General features: G+C 41.6%; 1 protein-coding gene across 1 annotated transcript in view; it reads left to right on the top strand.

Moving 5' to 3' along the window:
* Nucleotides 1-2,054: 2,054 nt before the first annotated feature.
* Nucleotides 2,055-16,718, top strand: part of LOC131355178 (E3 ubiquitin/ISG15 ligase TRIM25-like) — a 78,963-nt gene continuing 64,299 nt past the window's right edge. The window contains exons 1-5 of the mRNA XM_058393459.1: nt 2,055-2,693; nt 3,030-3,125; nt 3,362-3,595; nt 3,728-3,899; nt 4,138-4,197. Of these exons, the coding sequence (XP_058249442.1) occupies nt 2,103-2,693; nt 3,030-3,125; nt 3,362-3,595; nt 3,728-3,899; nt 4,138-4,197 (1,153 nt within the window). The 5' untranslated portion in view covers nt 2,055-2,102. The remainder of the gene's footprint in view (nt 2,694-3,029; nt 3,126-3,361; nt 3,596-3,727; nt 3,900-4,137; nt 4,198-16,718) is intronic.

Raw genomic sequence — 16,718 nt, 5'->3', positions numbered from 1 at the left:
AATCACCATTCTGGGGTCAATTGTATTATATAGACTTACAAAGATGGATTACTTTTCTAAAAATCTTTCTGTACACCAGAAGAAAGTAAGTCATTTGCATCTGGGATGGCATGAGCAAGAGTTAATTATATTTTTTGTTGCTTTTTTCTTTAAAATTAACTAAGCTTTATTTTTAATACTTCTCTTTTATATACTGCAATATATACTTACTTGTGATGGACTTGTCTCTCCATTGGGTGTCTGTTCTCCCCATAAACATTTTTTTTTCAAATGCTTGAGTTTATTTAAGTTTATTTAGCAGCTTTAAGTGATACAAAATGTAATATAAAAATACTCAGTAACAAACAGGATGTTTCACATGCACCAACAGTTTTGGGTCAAATTTCTGACTTAATATTAGCATGAAATGAATACTCACTGACTCTGAAGATCGTGTGTCAGGAGACTTTCTTTCCCACAGCTTCTGGGTCATGGGGGGCAAACATGGTAGTAAAATATTGACAAAAGTATTTGAAGCAAAAAAAGGTGCTGAATAGCAGAAACTGAAAAAAAAAATCCATCGTATTAACAGTGCTTGCATTTTAAGGTTCTGCAATTCAACATGGTAGCATGATTAAGCTGTGAATTTTTCAAGTGGAGACACAAAATTGCATTGTTTATAGTTTCAATATGAAATATTCCGAAATTTATAATACAACCTTTAATAATAGACAGGACATTTCGGTGAGTATTATTTCACTTCCACAAATTCAGTGGTTCAAATTCGCCAAGAAATTCAACGTTTAACATTCGGGTATCGCAGGAAGAGCAATCGAACATCGATGCATAATCGACACCTGCTGCTTGTCCGCTTCACCAGCAGGTGGTGCAAGCAAGTTTGATGAGATAATAGCAACAGGTAGACCGAGGCTATCACATCACACATCATTTTTTTAATGTCTGTAAGATTGTGTGAGAATCTTGTATCCTGTGTACCAAATAAGTAGTGTATCTATTGTATTATCAATTTCCCTATCCTTTAGTATTACAGCAGTAATGATTACAGATGGTTATTCCTACCCTGCTATAATACAGTGTTGGAGGAATAAAAATGATCTACTTTAGGTATTTGTGCTGCACAGAAAATTAGCACCAGGAATGTAAATATTTAAATTGGTTCATTAACTAAGGGTGGTGTTTATGCATGAAAGGCAATTATTAGAGTAATGATCAACATTTTCATATAATTCCATATTAATGTTGCTGCTGTCTATCTGCACCTGATATTACACAATAGTGCTGTAACACACACACACACACAAACACACATAAAAGCTTTCTGCTGTTTCTATTCTAAACCCCTTCGGTTTGGTGGATTTGTCTCTGACAGATGTCCTGTACAAGTGATTTATTTTACATTTTCAGTTACAGAGGTTAGTTTAAAATAAAAGTTAGTTTACAGTGGAAATTGATTATTTAAATTTTATTCACACAAAAATTAATGGTGAACATTTTTGACTTTATAAAATGATTCTCTCAGGTCTTGGTGATCAGCCACTCTTAAACAATAAAGAAAATTGTTATATTGTTATAATCAACATTATTTCCTGGATTTTGTTTAACTAATGTCTCTAAATGTATGTAAATGCAGGAAGTTTTCTCAAACCAATGTTACACCCTTGGGTATAACACACAAGTTTAATTGATGGTCCTGGAACATGAATTGTTTTCATATAAAATCAGTCATGATACTTGATTGATACTTGATTGATATAGTAATTTTATAGTAATATGACCAAACATGTCTATAAGGTGAGATATTAAATATGGATAATAAACATTTCAGCATGTCAATTTTAATATGAAAAAAGTGAAATAATAAAGACCAATTCTGTATTTTATGAAATGAATCCTAATAACTGTCGCAGCTACATAGTTATATTTATGCACTAAATGGAGATGAAATGGTTAACAGAGGAGTGTTCATAACCTGTCTGTGTTTATGCTCCTACTCCCTCCTCTACCCCCACAACTCTCTCTCTCTCTCTCTTACAGAACAAGGAAGTAACACCTCATTTTAGAGAAAATGAATCTGATCTCTCTCCGTGTGTGAGTTCAGGAAAATGGCTGAGGCCAGTATTTCAGTAGATCAGGATCAGTTCATCTGTCCAGTGTGTCTGGATCTCCTGAAGGATCCGGTGACTATCCCCTGTGGTCACAGTTTCTGTAAGGTGTGTATTAATGGACACTGGGATCAGGAGGATCAGAGTGGAGTTTATAGCTGTCCTCAGTGCAGAGACACTTTCACTCCAAGGCCTGTTCTACGCAGAAACAACATGCTGGCTGAAGTGGTGGAGAAACTGAAGAAGACTGAAGTCCAAGCTGCTTCTCCTGCTCACTGTTACACTGGACCTGGAGATGTGGAGTGTGATTTCTGCACCGGGAGAAAACACAAAGCCGTCAAGTCCTGTCTGATGTGTCTGGTCTCCTTTTGTGAAACTCATCTGAAACCTCACTATGAAGTTCCTGCTTGGAAAAAGCACAAGTTAATCGAAGCTTCTGGAAATCTACAAGAGAAGATCTGCTCTGAACATGATAAAGTGCTGGAGATCTACTGTCGTACTGATCAAAGCTTCATCTGTTATCTGTGTATGATGGATGAACACAAAAGCCACGACACTGTCTCAGTTAAAGCCTACAGAACTGAAAAAGAGGTGAGAAATAAATGTTTAATATAATTTTAAAGATGTTATGAATATAGTTTTAAAATAAGTTCCTCAGTGCAGAATTATGTTTATATTTCAAATGTGTGCATGTGGCATTGAGATATTAAGGTTTGCTGTAACTCTGTGGTTCCCAATCCTAGTCCTGGATTATTTTTCAATGTTTTATATCTATGAACTTCACCAAACATCCAGTCTATTACACTGTAATAAAGTGTTACATAGAACCAGAGTGAACTTTATCCTTTTATTGTCAGTTAATGATCACCCACGGAGCTCACAAACTCATAATCCATCAACAATGAGATATATTGTATTTGTCCTCAGAGTGAGTTAAAGGAGGATCAGATGAAATTCCAGCAGAGAATCCAGGAGAAGCAGAAGAAGGTGCAGGAGCTGAAACAGGCTGTGAACACTATAAAGGTGAGCAGTGAGCAGAGACAGAGCTGCTCCTAGAAACACACACAACATGGACAACCAGTCATTTAGAGTCCCAGTAAGAGAGGGAATGATAGATGAGATTTAAATCTTCTGTGTGTGTGTGTGTGTGTGTGTGTGTGTGTGTGTATGTATGTGTATGTGTGTGTGTGTGTGTGTGTGTGTGTGTGTGTGTGTGTGTATGTGTGTGTGTGTGTGTGTGTGTGTGTGTGTCCTAACAGCTCAGTGCACAGACAGCAGTAGATGACAGTGAGAGGATCTTTACTGAGATGATCAGCTCCATGGAGAAAAAGCGCTCGGAGGTGATGGAGCTGATCAGAGCTCAGGAGAAGGCTGAACTGAGTCGAGCTGAACGACTCCTGGAGAAACTGGAGCAGGAGATTGCTGATCTTCAGAGGAGAGTCACTGAGCTGGAGCAGCTTTCACACACACATGATCACATCCATTTCCTCCAGGTAACACTCACTGTCTGATCTACAGAGCCAGCTGTTCCTCACACACTCTCTAAAACACCTCTCATTAAAGCAGCAATAAATGTCCCTGTCTGACATCACAAGTGTGTCTTTCATTTCATTTGTTCTCTGTAGGCTTTAGCTTCTGGACGTCAATCTCCTCTATTAAACAGACCAGATTTTGACACATCCAGCATCACTGTCCCTCAACATCTGTCATTTGATGGAGTGAGGAATTCTCTCTCAGATCTGAAGAAGAGACTGGAGGAATTCTGTGAGGAGGAATTCAACAAAATCCCTCCACATGGTAAGAGGAGCTGCTCCTGCTGGAGAAACACAATGATGGACGTCTTTACTCGCTCTGTGAAGTGTTATTTCTTAGCCATGCTCCTGCTTACTTTTCTGCAGCCAGTTTGCTCACCTGACACTTTGAAGTAAAATACTGATTTCAAATGAATAAACTGACTGTATCACTTTCAACTGTTTCCATCTTTTACACAACCTGATGATGCTTTTTGTCTTCATTTCCATTTTTCTCTCCACAGCTGCAGCAGTTCAGATCATTTCACCACCAGAGCCACAGAGCAGAGAAGAGTTTCTGAAATGTATGTCTAACACACACACACACACACACACAGACACACATACATACTCTCTCTCTCTCTCTCTCTCTCTCTCTCTCACTCACACACACACACACAAGCTGAAATGTAATAACACACACACACAAACACATTTCACATGAATATACAGTATTCTGTGAATTAAACCCAACATGTTCACATTGTTCAGTTTGTTTTTCTCTTTTATTTTAGATTTCTGTTATCTGACTCTGGATCCCAACACGACACATCCTAACCTCATTCTGTCTGAGAAGAACAGAGTGGTGAGAGTCAGTGTGAGAGAGCAGCAGTACTCTGATCATCCAGAGAGATTTGACTCCTACAGACAGATGTTGAGTAAGGAGAGTGTGTGTGGACGCTGTTACTGGGAGGTGGAGTGGAGCGGTGGTGTGTACATATCAGTCTCATATAAAGACATCAGCAGGAAAGGACGGGGTTATGACTGTATGTTTGGACACAATGATCAGTCCTGGAGTCTGTATTGCTCTTCTTCTTCTCTCTCTTTCTATCACAACAACATTAAGACTGATCTCAGAGTTCCATCATCATCCAGAATAGGAGTTTATGTGGATCACAGTGCAGGAACTTTGTCCTTCCACAGCATCTCTGACACCATGAAGCTCCTCCACAGAGTCCACACCACGTTCACTCAGCCTCTATATGCTGGATTCAGGCTCTACTGGTGGTATGGTTCTGCATCTGTGAGATTGTGTGATCCAGAATAATGTGTGATGTTTTGTGTAAAATTCCTGCACATTACCACATTGTTACTCCATCATCAGTCTTACTAGCACACAATCCAGCTGCATAAAAACCGTTATTTTTATTTTGTAAGAAAAACTCATAAGGTGTTTTACACTGAAGTGTTAATGTTAAAAATTAAAAAAATTAACTGCCAGGCAAGAAACTAGTAAAAATAAAAATAACAAATGATCAAATGATATCTTGTGACCTTAGTACTATAATGTTCTATATATTTCTTTCATATGAAGCAACACTGTAAAAACAATCTCGTAAAAAATGGTCAAATCACAAAACAAAAACTGTAAAATTAAAGTAAAATACATTTATAACCCTTTTCTTAACCCTAGGGGTTAATGTAAACTTTCCTCCTTGACCACAAGAAAACCTGGATTCCCGGCTGTTGAATGGTGAAATGACCAGAGTAGTCTTCCATTGAGTAACTCACTCGAGTTTCATTTATTAAACTAACTACACCCCCGCAATGGCTAATTAAACTAGTTTACTGTTATACTTTCCCCCATAAAAGTTCAAGCTAAGTTACACTCCCATAATGACTTAATACAGAAACCACTTTAGAAAAGAATAACAAATATTTATTATTAATTTACTACCATAAATCCCCTTCCCCCCAAAATCAAAGAAGCAGAATAAAATAAACAAACAGTGAATTATATAGTTAGCAAGATAAGACATATCACAAAAAACACCACACCATTTGGCTCCTCCCCCTGCTTCTTCCCATTGCTCATGCACCATGACGTACTCACATAACTCCCAAACTTGCCGCGGATTGATCAGCGTCATTACAAGTCAGTCCAGTCTTTGTATGAAAGAACCGCTTACATAATAAACAAACAGCATGCATGCATAATACACAAAAATGAATAAACAATCCCCCAAATACAAGTTAATAGTTTTGTACATAATAATAACAACACAAAATACATCTGTAAGAATCCTTACACATTTATTTAAATAAAGTGCAAAAACAATAATTTACATAAACTTCTATTAAATATTTTACAGAAAAACACTGTTGTTTTACAGGTTGTTTCCTGTGAAATGATGATCAAGAACCCTTAATAAAGTGGCAACATCAAAGGTTTTAAAGAGAAACACTGTCATTTTATTAATTTGTTCTTTATTTTATTTATTTGAGATTTTAAGATAAGATAAGATAAGATAAGATAAGATAAGATAAGATAAGATAAGATAAGATAAGATAAGATAAGAATCCTTTATTTGTCCCACAGTGGGGCACTTTCCACGTTACAGCAGCAAGAAATTAGAAATATGTGCAAGTATGAAGCAGAAAAGATAAGGAATCTGTATAAATACAGAAGAAAAATAAGAACAATAATTTCATAAAAACACACGAACAACAAACAACAATTGCACTTGGTTATTGCACATCTTAAATTGTTGTCATTGCCCAAACCCCTGGATGTAGTGCCGGTTCCAAGTCCGGATAAAAATGGGAGGGTTGCCTCAGGAAGGGTATCCGACTCATGTCCACTGCATTCAAGCTCCTCCAGGGGGCTACAGTCTTCACTAAACTTGATCTCTGCAACGCCTATCATCTGGTGCGCATGCGAGAGGGAGATGAATGGAAGACTGCCTTTAACACCCCAGCAGGCCATTATGAGTATCTGGCCATGCCGTTCAGGCTTACAAATGCCCCTGCTCTGTTCCAAGCCCTGGTCAAAGATATCCTTCGAGACTACCTCAACCAGTTTGTCTTCATTTACTTGGACGACATCCTCATCTTCTCCCACTCCTTGGAGGAGCATGTTCACCATGTCCGATTGGTGCTCCGGAGCTTGCTAGCCTAGAAGTGTGAATTCCATACCTCCAGCACCACTTTTTTGGGCTTCATACTCTCGGCCTGTACCATACAGTTGGATCCCAGTTGGGTGGAGGCGGTGAGGGACTGGCCGTGCCCTGAAATTGACTTCATTCCTGTGCCTTCTTCTCTCACCGCCTCTCCCCAGCTGAACAGAACTATTTCATCGGTGAATGGGAGCTTCTGGCGGTGAAACTGATCCTGGAAGAGTGGCACCACCTGTTGGAGGGCACAGAGCAGCCTTTCATTGTACAGACAGACCACAGAAATCTAGAATACCTTCAGACAGAAATCTAGAATACCTTCAGACAACTCAATCCCCAACAGGCTCGTTGGGGGCTGTTCTTCAGGCGTTTTGACTTCAACCTCTCATTCAGCCCTGGTTCTAAGAATGGTAAGCCGGACACCCTGACACCCCGATAAGGATGACCCGGCTCCTGAACACATCCTCCCTTCAGCTGCTCTGAAGACCCTACATCCTGGTCATTTAACCTCATATGGGCCGAATATGCCCACAACTCTCTTCTTTCGGCAGCCACAGGCCTGTCCCCTTTCCAGGCTGCTTACAGCTATCAATCACCTCTGTTCTCCTCCCAAGAAGTTAGAAGCCTCGGTTCCCTCTGCCCTCGCTCTGTTTAAAGGTGTCGACAGGTCTGGAAGAGGACCCACTTAGTGCTTCTCTGTTCATCCTAAAGCTATGCACGATGGGTCAATTGTAAGTGCCACCTGGCACTCCCCTACTACATTGGCCAACAAGCCAATCTCCCAATCCCGATCTCTAAAGTGCTCAATCCAGTATCCGTCCATCCACCCTACTTTTCATGTCTCCAGACTCAAGCCTGTCCAAGCCTGTTCACGTCAGGTTTCCGCCATTTTATGCTCGTCAGTCCTATATAAATCAGTGGGCTGCACATGCTCCTTGCCAGATGGTCTCTACAGTCAGCCTTGCGCTTCAGAGAAGTCAGAGAAGCAAATGATCCTGGCCACAAGAGACTCTTGGATATATTGGATCATGTCATCTCTTTCAGGTCCTGAAAGCTGGTAGAGATGACCCCGAGGAGGAGTGGTGCCCGGCAGGAGGTCAATAGCACAGTCATATTGGCGATGAGGGGGTAAGGAGGGGGCTCTGACCTTGCTGAATGCCATCCCCAGGTCATGATAAGCAGAGGGTACCGAGCTAAGGTCAGGTGGTGGTTCGTCCATGTTGGCCACCCTGGTTGGAGGTGCAGGGCCTAGGCGATGGGCTAGGCAGTAGGTGCACCAATCCAGAATGCGGCCGCTGGTCCAGTCCACATGGGTATTGTGCTTCCATCGCCATGGAAAGCCCAGCATGACTGGGGCAAATGGCGAAGGTTTGAGAAGAAAGAATATCCACTCTTGATGGCTAGTTCCTGGTCCATGAACTCAGAGTCAGCCCCAGAGTCCACAAAGGCAGACAGGTCATGGTCCTGCTGGTCGACCGAGATGCGGATCTTGAGAAGCAACTTGAAAGGGACAAAGGATCGTAGACTTGCCACTGCCCCTTCTTTCAGAAGCAGCAAAGTGTCCAGCCTCTCCACAGTACAGGTATAGTCCTGAGGTCTGACACCTGTCCTTCTCAGTAGGGGATAAATGTTGATGGCCGATCTCCATGGGTTGGGCAAGATGAGAGCTTCTGGTTGCGGAGATAGAGGGATAAGAGAAGGTGGGGAGTGAGGCTGAGGGTCGGTATTTGGGTCGCCTGAGAAGTCATGCCGCCCTTTCTGTTTGGCGTTGATCAATGCGGGTAGCCAGGGTGATCAAAGTCAGCTGGTAGCTCCCGGGCAGCAAGCTCATCCTTGATCTCAGAAGCCAGCCCCTGATAGAAGGTATCGTAGAGGGCAGTGTCATTCCACCCACTGTCGATGGCAACAGTGTAGAAAATCCACCGCATATTCCGCCACGGTTACGTTCCCCTGTGCCAGCTTCGAAGAGAGAGTGGGCAGCATCTTGCTGGGCAGCAGAGGTATCGAAGACCTTGCGGAGTTTGTTGGAAAAAGACGCAAAGTAGGAGCAGAGTTCAGACTGATGATCCCACTCGGCATGTATGCTACCTTGGTGCAGTCCGACGGGAAGGAAGAGGGTTGAAGTTCAGGATAAGGCAGGAGAGGCTCCGGAAGAGGACTTGGTGAGCTTGTAGGTGTCGTCATTGTCAAGGGGTCTGAAAAGGGTGGAGTGACTTAAAGCTGATTCATGCAACGGTGTAGTGTGTAGCCATTGTGAGGTCCTGGAGACAGCGCTCGTGGGAGGCTGAGGTCTCAGACAAGGATCCAAGAAGTACCTGCATGTTCTGTGGTTCTGCTGAGTCCATGATAACCAGATGATACTGTCAGGGAAGGCAGGTGAGGACCCAAATGCAGAACACAGTCAAAGTTCAAAATAAGAGTTGTTAATAAAAGCAGGCACTAAAAATGGGGAGATCTCAGATAACACCCATAGAATAACTGAAAACCAGGGTAAAGCAGGCTGGGCAGAATCAGCAACAGAAAAACGGTCCAATAATCCAAAATGGCGAACAGGTTAAATACACTGCAGGCAGAGTCAGCAACAGCAAACAGTCCAATAATCCAAATCCAGAGAACAGGGAAAACATGGGGCAGGCAGAGTCAGCAACCGAATACAGTCCAATATCCAAACTCCACAGAACAGGGTAAACACAGGGCAGGCAGAATATCAGCAACAGAAGCAAGGCAGAGACAAACCAGGCAGGCAGGAACAGAGCAGAAGTCAGCTGCAGGGACAGGCAGAGTCAAAACCAGGCAGATTGGAGCCGAAGAAAAGGCAGGATGACTTCTCAGAAATGCAAGGCTGACTGTAGAGACCATCTGGCAAGGAGCATGCTCAGACCACTGACTTATATAGAACAGACAAGCATAAAATGGCGGAAACCAGAAGTGAACAGGCTTGGACAGGCTTAAGTCTGGAGACATGGAAAGTAGGGTGGACGGACAGATACTGGATTGAGCACTTTAGAGATCGAGAATGGACTAATAAAGTGAGGAGCTAGCTTCTGACAGGCGATTTTCAGGGGCAGTATGACCAGGATGTAGGGTCTTCAGAGCAGAGGAATCTGAGCTCAGACTCCAACTCTTGGTTTAATCGTTCAGTCTGACCATTGGTTTGCAGGTGGAAGCCAGATGAAAGGCAGATGCAGGTACCCAGGATGTGGCAGAACTCCTTCCGGAATCTCAAGGTGAACTGCAGACCCTGGTCCGACATGATATTGTGGGGCAACCTGTGTAAGTGGAAGACATGTAATAGTAGGATCTGGCAGCCTCCTTGGCAGAGGGAAGTTTAGCCAAGGGCACAAAATGGACCATTTTGGAGAACCAGTCAGTGGTGGTGTGGCCAGCAGATGGTGGTAGTCCGGTGAAAAAGTCCAGGGAGATATGGCACCAGGGTCATCTGGGAGTCAGAAGGGGGCACAGGAGACCAGCTGGCGGAGTTCTGGGCGATTTATGTTGAGGACAGGTGGGACAGGCTGCCACAAATCTCTGGATGTCATGCTTGATTGAAGGCCACAGAAATGCTAATGGAGGGTGGATAAGGTGCGGGAAACCCCTGGATGACAGAAGAGGTGACTGCTGTGGCACCACTGGATATCCTGAGACCTAAGGTGATCAGCGATGAAGAGTCTGTTCCTGGGGCAGTTGTCAACTGCTGCACTCTCCTTTCGATTCCCCAGGCGGAGGGCATGGATGGTCACAGCTGAAGGGAGGATGTGTTCAGGAGCCGGGTCATCCTTATGGAGGGTGAAATGTCATGAAAGTGTGTCTGGCTTACCATTCTTAGAACCGGGGCCGAACGAGAGGGTGAAGTTAAAATGCCTGAAGAACAGCCCCCAACGAGCCTGTTGGGGATTGAGTTGCTTGGCTATCTGAAGGTATCCTAGATTTCTGTGGTCTGTCCGTACAATGAAAGGCTGCTCTGTGCCCTCCAACTGGTGGCTCCACTCTTCCAGGGCCAGCTTCACTGCCAGAAGCTCCCGTTCACCGATGGCATACTTCCGTTCAGCTGGGGAGAGGCGGTGAGAGAAGAAGGCGCAGGCATGAAGTCGATTGTCCATAGGAGCCCGCTGGGACAGAATGGCCCCCACCCCATGGTCTGACACATCCACTTCCACCACAAACTGGTGGGACGGGTCGGGAAAGGTCAGAACAGGGGCACTAGTGAAGAGCTTCTTAAGTCGAATAAAGGCTTGCTCAGCCTCTGGAGTCCATGAAAAGGGATGCAGGGAGGAAGTGAGTCAGTACAGGGGTGCCGCAACAGCACTGTAACCTCTGATGAACTCCTGGTAGAAATTGGTGAACCCCATGAAACATTGGAGCTGTTTTCAGCTTTCAGGGCATGGCTAGTCCCTCACCACCTCCACCCAACTGTGATCAATCTGTATGGTATGGTATCTGTATGGTTTTTAACTCTTGAAACACTTACAATGGTTTATGATGTCACTGTTTTATTGATGGAGTTTCACCAGTCAGAATACTGTTCACCACAGCTGTGGTGTAACCATAATCATTGTCATCCTTCAAGAAAACATCTTTCTCACTGAGCTCTTCACAGTGTTCTGTGGTGAGTCCTTCATAATGGTAGAGGTGGTATTGCCAGAGAGCTCTCATTAGCTTGAATCTTGTTTTGCTCTGACTCCCTGACATGAAGCACACCATCCTCCTCCTCAAGCATGTCCTTTATGAACACTGCTTTTGGTTTAAACCCAGTAGGAACTCTAGATCTGGGTGCAAGTCTTAAGTTTGACACACACAGGAACTTTAGTTGGGATAAGATATTTATTGGTGATGTTAATATTTTAAAAGATAAATCCAGCAACAGACATATGAGAAATATACTAAAAAGAAATAATGTGCCCTGTTCAGCAGAGTTTTGGTCACCTAAATGTTAGTTAAGGCCATAGTCACATCTAAGGAGAAAGCTGATACCTCCTAGTTTCATAAAGATTGAATTTGGTATATGAAACTAAAAGGTTTTTCATTTTAATAGGTCCTTTAATGGCTTTTCAGACTTCATAATTCATGACTATAATTCCTTTTCTAATATAATGTGTTTTTTCTTTGTTTTTATAATAATAAAGAACAGGGGTGAGATAGACAACATTGATTTATTCCTTTATTAATTGAGAATTTTTGCGATGAACCCTGTAGTAACAAGACTGTTACTGTTAGACTATTAGTGTCTTTATAAAGTAACTTAACCTTAGTTAAGTAACTTCAGTTTTCTCCAAAACCAAGCAGTCCAAGAGTATGAAACATAAGTTCCAACACTTCATCTTGAATTAAGTAATAGTAGTCCAGTAGGTCAAGCTCAAGTCAAGTCTATTATCATGAATAGATCAACCTTTCAAGAAACCTGACTGACACTGCGTCATGGCTGACACTATGGGAACGCTATGGGAGTGCTTCTTTAATATTTAACGCAGGTTGGACCATGATGGAGTATTTATTAGATGCATATGCTCAAAATCCTAGAAATTAATTTCAGGTATCTTACAAACGTTAATGTTAGAAAAAAAAAGTCACATTTGATTGAGAACTGGATTCAGTTCCTTCTAGTTGTAGTGGGAGAATTTAACCCCCTTGTAGGGTTAATCTAAAACAACAGTACCCTGGAAGACTGGAAGATGGAATGATCTCGCTTCACACTCTGATTTATTTATTTTCAATGCACTTAACCCTCTGGGGTCAACGGCATCGTCGACGATGCCAATCACCTTTTTTCTCTTTGAAAGTGTTTTTGTAAATGAAATTATATTGTATCAACATAAAAAATATGTACACAAACGGTAGACGGTTGTCTTTCCAAAAAGTTTATTGCCAAATAAACGTTTGTTATTAAATTAATGTTAAAAATAAAAAACAATGGTCTGTCAAATTCTCATCTCCACACTCACTGGAGCCCCGCCCCCGCACTTAGCGCTCCAATCACATGCAGGATTTATGTAAACGACTCTATTTAGATGAAAGTAAATGCTAATTGCTGTGTTGTTTGAGGGGAGTGATGTGCTGATGCATGCCCGTGTCCAACAGAAAAAAGGGGCTTGAATGAAGAAACAAACTAAAAAAATCTTCCATATTGTTGTTTGTGTCCAGCATCAAATAATTATTTGTCCGTGAATGTCTGGAATGTGGTTTTGTGAATTTATGACTGAAATGGTTGCTCAAATCGGTGCGTGCTTTCACTATGCAAAAGGCAGCGTTTATTCAGCGAGTATACATTTGTACTCTGCTGTTTTTCTAGAGTTGTTGATCTTTCGGCTGCTCCCTACGTGTGAGGGGTCGCCACAGTGGACCAACTGGTCTGCACAACAATTTGGCACAGGTTTTATACCGGATACCCTTCCTGACACAACCCTCCCATTTTATCCAGGCTTGGGACCGGCACTGCATCCAGTGGCTGGAGTGTGGGCACTGGCTGGGAATCGAATGTGGGCCTTTCACATGGTAGGTGAGAAACCTACCACTGAGCCACCAGCACCCCACTTGTTTTTCTAGAGTACCATAGAAAAGTTGCCACTCTTTGTGATTTGAGTATAAAATGACTGAAATGAAGCTGGCGCGCACTTTCACGTTGCAAACCGCAGTGTTTTGATCAAAAGTCCTATGAAAGCAGCCACCGATATGAACAGCTTTATTTCAGTCATAAACAGGGGCAAATTTTGCCAAGCAGACGAAATGTAAAATCAATAATAGTACCACAGAAAAACAACATAGCACAAATATATACTCGCTAAATAAACGCTAAATAAAAGTGAAAGCGTGGGCCGATGTGAGCAGCTGTATTCCAGTCATCATATCAGATCACCAAAAAATAGCACGATATGAACAGCTTTGTTTCAGTCATAAACAGTGGCAACTTTTGCTAAGCAGACAAAATGTAAAACAAATAATATAATAGTACCCCAGAAAAACAACATAGTTGTCTGTGAATGGCTGGAATGTGGTTGTGAATATGCCTTTTAGCAAATTGCAATTTCAATGAAAATTTCAGAAACCATGCTTTATTTTTTGTTTCTCTCAACAAAACCTGGCCTCAGTGTACCCTGTTTTTGTAAGAGGAATCTGAATGAATAGGTGTGAATAGCTGAGACATCAATAGGAGTCCAGGGGAAACCTGGTGTCACCTGAACCAGGTGTCAGTAGATCTTACATATTCATGAATAGTCATTGATTACTCAGTGAAACAGAGGCTCTGCTGAAAAAAGTTAGGCACATCAGTCACTTTACCCCAAATAAAAGGACTTTCTGAGTGTTATAATTTAACTGTTGTTCTATGGGCACACACCCAAGACTTTTATGAACTCAGTCCTGTGTTCAAAACAATCTGCCCAGTTTGTTTTTTCTCCATTTTCACTGTTTTTCTACTAGAGTTCAAAATTCTATTTTCATGTATGTGTACTTTGACGTAAGCTTAAAAGTCATATACATATTTATATCAGCCATATTATGAATGCCCAGTTTGTGCTCTATGTAAATAAGTTAATATGTATTAGCTACTATATTGGTAAAGATTTGAAATTTACACAAATTTAAGAAGAGCCCCTATTCACTGCAGGTCTTCAGAAAGGCCTCAGACCCCAGAGGGTTAAATGAATGTATGTTTTTCTCCTACCTTACTGTGTGCTACACTAAAGGATTTAGACAGACGGGCTTCCTGAAAAATTCAACTTTTTAATGACAGAGGTCAAGGCATTACACTCCCATGTGTGAGTTAATTCTTACTCTTCCCTTTTCCCACCATACAGATGTGGCATTTAAAAATGCGCGCTTTTCCCCGCGGCATGCCGCGATTCCGCCCGCAGTGTGCCGCGAGATTCTGCGAGTCTGCGCTTTGGTATTTAAATGCATGTGTTGTACTTCACAGAATTCCCACCAGGTGGCACATGGTACAACTCTGGCCAGAGCACGTTATACAGTATAACGCAGTTCTTATATACAGTATATATTTTAATATTTTAATACATATGTAATAATATTTACATTTTAAATGAATATGTATAAATTTACCCGTGACTGTGTGAGTGTAAAGCTGTGAAGTATTTTTATGTGCTTTGTAAATACTTAATCGCGCTGGTGTTGTCCTGCCATCTGCGCAGAACTTTTTTTTGTTCAACTTTAAAGATGCCCGTGCAAAGATAAAAATTAAAATGGAAAACTTCTTGAGATTAAAGTCATTATCATGCAAAATTTAACTGGTAGTTATTCCAGAAAAAAAGTCAAACTAAATAAAATTGTGACAAAGTAGTAATATTTCGCGAATAAAGTTAACACTATGAGAATACAGTAAAAATCACGAGATTCGTAGCAATACGGGATTAAATTCGTAATATTTTGAGAATAATGTCATTATTTACATTAACGTGTTTAGAGTGATGAATAATATATTGCGTTCCGGTATTTATTTTAATAGATCCGGCATTAACTTGTGCCAGGTGACCTGACAGCGTGTGTGTGTGTGTGTGTGTGTGTGTGTGTGCGCATGTGTGTATGAGTGAGTGAAACTGAGTGGGTTTATGCAGATACACTTAGAGGTAACGTTTAGCTTTAGGTCCTCAACATATGTTTTTGACCAATCAGCTTTCTTAAGTTTACAATTACTCTCATTGGTTGGTGATTATTGTTTCGCGCGCAGAGAGCAGCGGAAAAAAATGTTTTATTTATCTACTTAAACAAATATGATATTTTAAAAATGTCAAAGAGACCGTCAAACATATTTTTTTAATTTTTTTAAAATCCACGAGAAAATCTGATGGTGTGCCTGATCAAAAGAGATCCCGAGAAGATGGAACTGCACACCTTTTATCAAGATAGTGGGAGACAGAAGCAAAGTGAGTTACACCGGTCAGTAACGGAGGACGCAACCACGTCATCGGGGACAGAAACCTCCACTGATCAGATCAATGATACTGAGCACAGTCCTACTAAATCACATATGGTAGCAGAAAGCAGAAAGCATATGGTAGTAGCATGGACGACGCTAGGCCATTTTTAGGTGGGCTTTAGCCCCCCTAACATTTCTACTCAGCCCTCCTAAAATTCTGCGATTCTCCATAAACTCTACACCAGGAACGATTCTAGGATTCTCATTTAAGGGGGGCTCAGCCCCCAATGTGGGTATAATAGTAAAAAAATAATAATTAATTAATTAAAATAAATATTTGACTAACAGGGTAGCATGGTAAACTTATTGTAGCATTCCACTGTATGGCATAGATGTGTCCAACATTTGAGTACTGAACAAGCCATATACAAGTCTTCTTGATCACACACACACACACACACACACACCTGTCCTCTGATCCTCGCTCTGTGACACCGGTCGAACCAGTTTTTACATGTAAATTACATTTAGCACCTCTTTGGGGAAGAAAGGCGAAGAGATCGCCTCAAAATTTAAAGGAAACTGAGGAGATCACCAATTTGTGTACAGTTTATGGAGAATCACATAATTTTTATGGGGGCTGATTAGAAATGGCCTAGCGAAGCCATGCTCTACACAAATTGGTGATCTCCTCAGTCCCCTTTAAATTTCATATAAAAACACCGGCAGACTTCCCCGTCTTTCAGCATGTTCTTCAATCCGCAGACCACGGCGTCACAGCGAGGATCAGAGGACAAGTGTGTGTGTGTGTGTGTGAACAAGAAGACTCGTATTTGGCTTATTCAGTACTCAAATGTTTACCATCCTACCCTGTTAGTCAAACCTTTATTTTAATTAATTAATTAATTTATTTTTACTATTTCCCCTCATTGGGGGCTGAGCCCCCCTTAAATGAAAATCCTAGAATCGCCCCTGCCAAAGAGTTAAATGGCTTCGACTTGGGGCGTAAATACATTCTAATGTAGCGAGTGTCAATATTTAGGAACACATATCATCTGAAATATAT

Source organism: Hemibagrus wyckioides, linkage group LG06, assembly GCF_019097595.1.
Source record: "Hemibagrus wyckioides isolate EC202008001 linkage group LG06, SWU_Hwy_1.0, whole genome shotgun sequence".
In the NCBI taxonomy this organism is placed as follows: Eukaryota; Metazoa; Chordata; class Actinopteri; order Siluriformes; family Bagridae; genus Hemibagrus; species Hemibagrus wyckioides.
This window is presented reverse-complemented; position numbering and strand designations above follow the sequence as displayed.